Genomic DNA, 8,115 nt, shown 5'->3' with positions numbered 1-8,115 from the left:
CAGATTTCCCTCTCCACATCATCAAATTCACCTAGGCCCAGAATTACTCCTCAGAACACTACACCTAATTTACCTAGGAGATCTTCTGGAGAGTATAAATGGCCAAGTCATCTCAAAGATTTTATTTGTAACAATATTTTCCTTACTGACCTTGCATCTTGTTTTGCAGATTCTGTTGTGACTAATGCGTGTTCTTTTGAGACTATCATCTTACAATCAACATATGTTACAATTTGTTTCACTAATCTCAGAACCTTCTAGTTTCACTCAAGCCTCAATGCACCCTGGTTGGCAAGAGGCAATGAATTCAGAGATTGAGGCTTTGAAGTCAAATCACACTTGGGATGTAGTGGTGTTACCACCTGGTAAAAAGGCTCTACCTTGTAAATAAGTTTACAAAGTAAAGTACAAATCAGATGGGAGCATTGAAAGACTCAAGACAAGGTTGGTAGTGAGGGGCGACATACAAAAATGGGATAGACTACACTAAAACCTTTTCCCCTGTGGTCAAAATGACCATCATTAGATGTCTTTTGGAAGTGGCTGCCAAGAAGGACTGGCCAAGGATTTACAAGAGGAAGTTATATGAAATTCCCTACTAGATTATCACCTACAAGTCCTAGTCATGTTTGTTTACTCAGAAAGTCCCTCTATGGTTTAAAGCAAGCCTCAAGACAATGGTATGCTAGGGTTGCTGGAGCATTGAGTTTCAAAGGGTATTCTTCTTCTATGAATTATTACTCTTTATTTTTTAAAAGACAGGGTATTTTGACTACAATTATGGCTGTGTACGTGGATGATATTTAAATCAATGGGAGTGATTGAGCAGAAATTACAGCATTAAAGTCTTTCCTAAATTATGAATTTAAAGTGAAAGATTTATGCAATCTATATTACTTTCTAGACATGAAGATTCTAAGAGCACGACAAGGGATTATTGTGTGTCAAAGAAAGTTTACCTTAGACTTGCGGAATGAATTTGACATTGCAGATTCCTCTTGTGTAGCTTCTCCCCTCGACCCTTCATCCAAGCTTACAGCAGAATCATGGCCTCCTCTCTCAAATCCAACACTCTACTGACATCTTGTGGCAAAGTTAAACTATTTGACTCATATGAGTCCAGATCTATCATTTGTTGTTCTTCAATTAAGCCAATTCATGAAAAGCCCCAAACTTTCTCATCTCACCGCAGCCCTTCGAGTTTTACGATATCTAAAAACAGATCCAGATCAAGGGATCATCCTTAATACAACCCCATCCCTAAAGCTTGTTGCTTTTTGCGATGCCGACTGAGCTTAATGCCCATAAACCAGGCAGTCTGTTAGTGAATTTTATATCGCATTTGGTGGGTCTTCTATTTCCTGGAAGTTAAAGAAACGTGCCTTTTTGTCCTTGTCCTCCGCTGAGGCGAAGTATCATTCAATGCGCAAGGTTGTTGCCGAATTAACATGGCTCACTTGCCTCCTTGACGATCTTTCCGTACCACCTTCGTTGTTGGTTCCAGTTCTCTCTGATAGTCAATCCGCCATTCATATTGCACGAAACCCTATATTTCATGAGCGCACCAAATATGTGGAGCTAGACTGCCATTTGTTAGACAATAATTTCTTACCGGCCTAACTTTCCTCTCTTTTGTGCCATCAAAATTTTAGCTTGCCGATCTATTTACTAAGCCGCTTCAGGGCCTTCTAGTCGTTCGATTCTTAGCAAGTTGGGGATCTCGTCGTTCCCTCCAACTTGAGGGGGATGTTGGAAACCAATCTCACCATGGATGCTCACAAAGCAGAGAAGAAGAGAAGAAGAAAGGTTTGAAAGTTAAAGAAGAAAGAATGAGTTCGGACAAAACAAACTGGGCTAAGTCATGTGGTCTCAAATCTGAAGGGATAGATGGCAGCATCCTAGAGTTTAAAGCTTGCCATGATATTAAATCTGGACCGTGTAAATAATAACATAAATCTAGAACCTTCTCACACATGTAAGAAGGTTCATACGCATGAGAGATAGGAAAGGAATATTAGTTGGTTATTTTGTTATAATTAGTATAGTACAAACATGACAAGTGTACAAATACTATATGATTCTTTTATTTTTATTTTTTATTCTAGTTTTCTTTTACTAGGAATATACCTGTATAAATATACATTGCTTGTACAGAAAGAATTCAATCAGAAATATAAAAAAAAATTCCACATTTTCCCTTCTTTCTTTCATATTCACACATTTATGTTTCCTTAATGGCTATGTTTTATTATTTTAATAGGTATAGTTTAGTGACTTTACTGTTATAATTGACAAAGTTTAATTAATTTAATGTAAAGAATACTTTTGTTTCACTTTAATATTATAGTGATTAAAAAATAAACTTTTGCAATAATAAAGTTCACGTATCATTTAGGCTAGTTGGAGGGGCATGTATAATAATATATACTGTCACAAAAAGTAAAGTAAAGGATGCAGTGTGATATTTTGTTGTTTACAATTGAAACTTTTAAATCCGTTATTGGATACGTAAATAGAAAAAGGGTGGTACAGTCAGATCGCTTTGTAACATCCATATATAATAATTATTCACTATAAAAGTCAAATTTTCCTCAGAATCAATTTTTAAAGTTATATTTTACCTCCCTATAACAACTTTTTACCTATAACAACATCAACAACCATATTTATAGCAGAACACGCTTTGTAAACTTACCCTTCTATAATAGCCATATAAAATCATTAAGCTTACTAATCATAATTTTAAAAATATGCATACAATTTTTTCCATAAACAAAGTTTTTATCTTGCATAAGATATAAGATTTGAAGATTTCCATATGATATCTTTTCCATTGGATAAATTTCAAAAAATATTTAGATAAAAAATATGGTTGGTAAGCTCTTACATTGTCTTCAAGGAAAAGTTATTGGATACCTTTTTGCTGAAAATTTGGACACAAAAATTCGTCATTTCAAGCGTTATATCACTAATAAGAGAATGGAATCTATGAAAAAAGCTACAATTACAAAGTTCTTTTATCAATCTTGAAAGAATTTATTTTTCTAGGTAACTTTTTAATATTTGTCTTGGAGTTTAAATCTTTATACATTTAATTATGAATTTATTAATAATGTATTAGCTTTCTTCAATATTTAACTAGTGAATATGCATATCTTTTGTGATTCTAAATTTGAATAATTTTTTAATCTTTTTATGTAATATTAAAAAGAGAAAAATAATTGATTTTTGATAATTTTTATCTATAGCAATCAAAAAATATTTAAAAGTCAAATGTTGTTATAAATGTAAACAGCCATTCACCATAAAAGTAAAAAATAATCGAAATAAATAATACTCTAGGGTTTACTATACAAGTTGTGAAAAAAATGATTTTTAAGAACAGACAAAGGGATATGTATGAGCTGGAAAATGGAAGAGGACCAAGTCATACAATTTGTTATAGAAATTTACAACAATCAACCCAGAATGTGATTGAATAGAAAAATATTAAAAAAACTTATAGTAGTATTAATTTGAGTCAAGTCAAACAAGGTTCGGACAAACAAGGCTGATCAGGAGACAGCTGAAGAAGAAGAAAGAAAAGCTGCAAACAGATCTCAATCTCTCTTTTCTGCTGACCTCCTTTGTATTCTTATGCCTTCTCTGCTTTTGGTGTCTTTTTTCTTAGGATTCTACTTCGATTGAGATACTTTTGGACCTACACAGCACTCATCATTCATTTCTGGACCAAGAGAGAAGAGAGGGAGATGGGAATTTGTTTCAGTAATGCGTCTGATAATCAGAGCCCGTGTACCACTGGCCATTTCAGTTCAGGTACCCTTTCTCTTTTACCCACCTTAATTAGAATCTGATGCCCTTTCTGAGATTTCAAGAATTTGTTTCTATCACTTCTTTCTGGGTATCGGTTTCTATTGATTTCGCTTTTTTGTTTCTTCTCTTATGTCCAAAAACTATTACCTGGTTGATTGAATGTATTTAAATTGCAGCAGGCATGTCACAGACGACCAGCAACACGACATCCTCAACTGTGAGCAACGTGTCCGGGAATAGCCAATTCTCAGGAGCCAGTGGATCAGTCGATGAGGTTTATCCGAATGGGCAAATATTACCCCACTCTAGTTTACGGATGTTTTCTTTTACCGAACTCAAGGCCGCCACCAGAAATTTTAGAAATGATACGGTGCTGGGAGAAGGTGGTTTTGGGAAAGTTTACAAGGGTTGGCTTGATGAGAGAGCTTCTGCCAAGAGTGGTAGCGGCACTGTAATTGCTGTTAAGAAATTGAATTCTGAAAGCTTACAAGGGTTGGAAGAGTGGCAGGTCATTCCTCTCTTCTAAACATGGACCTATTTCTAGTTTATACCAGCAGCTAGCTTGCTTCGTTTAGTGTAGCTGCAATTGCTCTCTTGTTTATCCTCTGCATGAGCATATGGATCAATTTGCAAAGAAGCACTTGCCATTGATTTAGTAACTCATTTTTGGGTAATATTGGTTGGCTAACGTGAGGGGAGCCTTGGCATAACTGTAAAGTTGCTGCCATGCGACCCGGAGGTTACGGGTTCGAGCCGTGGAAACAACCTTTTGCAGAAATGCAGGTTAAGGTTGCGTACAATATACCCTTGTGGTCTGGCCCTTCCCTGGACACCGCGCATAGCGGGAGCTTAGTACACCGGGCTGCCCTTTATTAGTTGGCTAACGTCCCATTGAGTTGAACTTCTTTGACTACTTTTGGTGGGAAAGATAGAATTAAGATTAAGATATTATGTATGCTGTTTAATGCGCGTCGTTTGCTCTGAAGTTTAGCAAAAAGATATTACTTGAATGTCTGGCACCTTATTGTCATTCTCCAGAAATAGAACAGTGACCAATATGATTATGCTAACATTGAGTTGGGTGGATGGTCTAGGATCTTTGTTTGCGGTCTTGGTTTTGTAGTGCAGAATTTGTGTTTATATGATTTCATAAAGCACCTTTCCAGTTGCTCATTCAGCAAGCTTAGTGAATCATCACTTTTGGACGCAGGCAACCCTCTACCATCTATCCAATTGCATTCCATTGTCTCGCCTTTTTGCCTTTTTAATTCTTGTATAATCCTGTTTTACTGAAACCTGTGATATTATGTCTTCTACTTTAGTAGATTGGTTAACATCTTTGGGCACATATTTTGCTTTCTCCTGATTAACTCTAGTTGTTCATTGACTAGACTATGAACTATAGGCTTTTATTCTAAATATTTGAAAGTGAAAAATTAATCCAGTGCTCAGAGACAGTGAGTTTTTATTGCTGGTTTCTGCTAAAAAATATTCCAAGGTTCTCTGTGAATCTCATTTCATTTGTTTATGCAGTCTGAGGTGAATTTTCTTGGAAGATTTTCTCATCCTAACCTGGTCAAACTCTTGGGATACTGCTGGGAAGATAAAGAGCTATTGCTTGTGTATGAGTTTATGCAAAAGGGCAGCTTGGAGAACCATCTCTTTGGAAGTAAGAGATGAGCTATATCTTCTCAATAATATATACGATATTCTAGATTAAAGCAGTGAGGAATGTGTCTACTTCATTCTCCACCTAAACATATTTGTTCTCTTTGGTCTGCTTAGGGGGCTCTGCTGCTCAGCCACTTCCATGGAACGTAAGACTTAAAATTGTGATTGGCGCAGCCCGAGGCTTGGCCTTCCTACATGCATCGGAGAAGCAAGTCATTTACAGAGACTTCAAGGCTTCAAATATATTACTTGATGGCGTATGTTCCCTTTTCTTCTCCCTCAGAATATTGTCGTATAGTGGCTTAACGCATGTAATATAGAGATTCAAAATTGATGCCAGTTGATTATTTCATTCAACAAATATCCTCTTCTTTCTAAGCATCTTTCTGGTTTACACGCTGTTTTGCCCAAAATTTGGAGCTCTTCATCACCAAGTGACAAAACCTGACTAGCTGTGAACATTAGGGAGAAAAGGTTGTTATTGATAAAAATGTTTCATGACATTTTTTAATTCCTTTTGGTTTCAGTCTTACAATGCGAAGATATCCGATTTTGGCTTGGCAAAACTAGGTCCTTCAGCTAGTCAATCACATGTGACTACACGGGTCGTGGGAACGCATGGTTATGCTGCTCCTGAGTATGTTGCAACAGGTAAACTTAGAGTCTGTTGGGCTTCTGTAGTTGGAAATTCAACTTTTCTGGAATCACATCTAGTGCTTACAGGCTTAAAAATATAGGGTCAAATCCAAATAAATATATGTTCATACTTCTATTGTCATTTTTTGACAGGACACTTATACGTAAAGAGCGATGTCTATGGTTTTGGTGTTGTTTTAGTGGAAATGCTAACAGGTCTACGGGCACTAGACACAAACCGCCCAAGCCACCAGCATAATCTGGTTGAATGGATTAAGCCACATTTATCTGACAGAAGGAAGTTGAAGGACAAGATGGATTCACGGCTAGAAGGGAAATATCCATCCAGAGCTGCAGTACAAATAGCACAACTGGCACTGTCATGTCTTGGACCTGAACCTAAAACCAGACCATCAATGAAAGAAGTAGTTGAGAAACTAGAACATATTGAGGCTGCCAATGAAAGACCCAAGGAGCCTAGAGTAAGTTCGAGACATCAGACTGCTTATAGATATGGTCAACAACCTTTGCACCATCGTTCTCCACTTCACCCAAGGCACGATGTAAATCGAGCCTATCCACTCCCAAGAAGAGCATACTGAATATGATACGTTCTATTTATATAACAAAATGAAGAAGTTATGATAACTTAGTTGTCCAAATAGAAACATTTTCTTCTTCTTCTTTTGTCGCCTGGCCTCTTCAAAGCCATTGTATGTTTAGTTGGTCTTTAGTCTGAGCTTGTGAGGTGAAGTGGTAAGGCTCTGTATGGTGTTGGGTTGTAGTTGTTTTAGCAATATGTAAAGAGGTCGTTATTTTGTACATTGAAGGAGATTGAGATTTCGAGTCGGACTTGTTACTATCTTATGTTATGGATATCATTGAATAGAGAGGTGGTGGCTAATGGCTATCAGAACTTAGGAAGTGGAAGCAGATAATCACATACCTGCTGCACATAGGATTGATACATCCTATAATTTTATTTTGATATTGATTCTAAAATAAGAATGGTACTCCATATGATTATCTTCGTTATTCTTGGAGGGAAGTGAACCTTGTGTAATTAGAGTCGTTATCAAAAAGTAGTTTTGTTTTGGGCAACGACCTTCCTTGGGAGGTTGTTTGTCGTCAATAAATTGGCAAAACTAGTTTAAAAGCATATACATTTCATCTATGCAATCATTCAAAGGAGCTTATGATACATACATGGTGTCACACCTCCTTTTTCCGCACCCGCGGGGGCGCAGGGGGAGTTTTTTCCAATTAAAGGACAATCGAAACAGGATTGGTTTATTTATTTCAGAGTCGCCACTTGGGAGATTTAGGGTGTCCCAAGTCACCAATTTTAATCCCGAATCGAGGAAAATAATGACTCTATATTACAGTCTGCGTACCAGAAATCCGGATAAGGAATTCTGTTAACCCGGGAGAAGGTGTTAGGCATTCCCGAGTTCCGTGGTTCTAGCACGGTCGCTCAACTGTTATATTCGGCTTATTTATCTGATTTTTAATACAATTATGAACCATGTGCAAATTTTATCTTTTACCGCTTTATTATCATTATTTTTTAGGAATGTGAACATCGCTTAAAACATATCTTTGGACTGTGTCACATGAAATGCACCCACAATCCGAAACATATTTTATTTGACGTTTTGGGATTTGGATTTGGGTCGCATGAAATGCGCACCCCAAGTTTTAAGAAAGTAAATTATTAAACACGCGCCTAAAGAGACTATCGCGTCATTATTTTGCGGAGGCCGTGAAATTTGCTAAACGACCCTCCTGAATTCTAAGTAATTTTAAACAAGTATTTACTGAGGGCCCCGCAATTTGCATTTTTGTTTGTCGAGGCTCGTCTCATTCTATTTATTTAAAGGAATTTGCAACGTCATGGAAATGCATCTCAAACCACGTCACAATCAATGCACCCGTGATTAGAGACATATTTCGATTTCGTTGAGATTTGGATTTGGGTCACATAAATGTGCACCC

At 36.9% G+C, this 8,115-nt stretch overlaps 1 protein-coding gene across 2 annotated transcripts; it reads left to right on the top strand.

Moving 5' to 3' along the window:
• The first annotated feature begins 3,470 nt into the window (after positions 1-3,470).
• On the top strand, positions 3,471-6,982 carry LOC104236253 (probable serine/threonine-protein kinase PIX13). Of its 2 annotated transcripts, none has more exons than XM_009790144.2 (6): positions 3,471-3,816; positions 3,993-4,321; positions 5,347-5,482; positions 5,599-5,741; positions 6,012-6,135; positions 6,274-6,982. In XM_009790144.2, exons 1-6 carry the CDS (start codon positions 3,750-3,752, stop codon positions 6,720-6,722), a joined length of 1,248 nt encoding a protein of 415 aa, XP_009788446.1. In that variant the 5' UTR covers positions 3,471-3,749; the 3' UTR covers positions 6,723-6,982. The 2 variants fall into 2 exon arrangements, with proteins under 2 accessions (XP_009788446.1, XP_009788445.1); XM_009790143.2 differs by having other exon boundaries at positions 3,477-3,816; positions 3,990-4,321.
• Positions 6,983-8,115: the final 1,133 nt, after the last annotated feature.

The sequence above is a fragment of the Nicotiana sylvestris genome, chromosome 1 (genome assembly GCF_000393655.2).
Source record: "Nicotiana sylvestris chromosome 1, ASM39365v2, whole genome shotgun sequence".
In the NCBI taxonomy this organism is placed as follows: Eukaryota; Viridiplantae; Streptophyta; class Magnoliopsida; order Solanales; family Solanaceae; genus Nicotiana; species Nicotiana sylvestris.
The sequence above is the reverse complement of the archived record's forward strand: the minus strand, read 5'-3'. Positions and strand labels throughout refer to the sequence as shown.

Bases quoted from the DNA above. Each gene is read 5' to 3' on its own strand.
- LOC104236253 (XM_009790143.2), top strand. From the start codon at position 3,750: ATGGGAATTTGTTTCAGTAATGCGTCTGATAATCAGAGCCCGTGTACC. The intron at 3,817-3,989 runs GTACCCTTTCTC...TTTAAATTGCAG, and splicing joins CACTGGCCATTTCAGTTCAG to CAGGCATGTCACAGACGACC. The intron at 4,322-5,346 runs GTCATTCCTCTC...TTGTTTATGCAG, and splicing joins AAGGGTTGGAAGAGTGGCAG to TCTGAGGTGAATTTTCTTGG.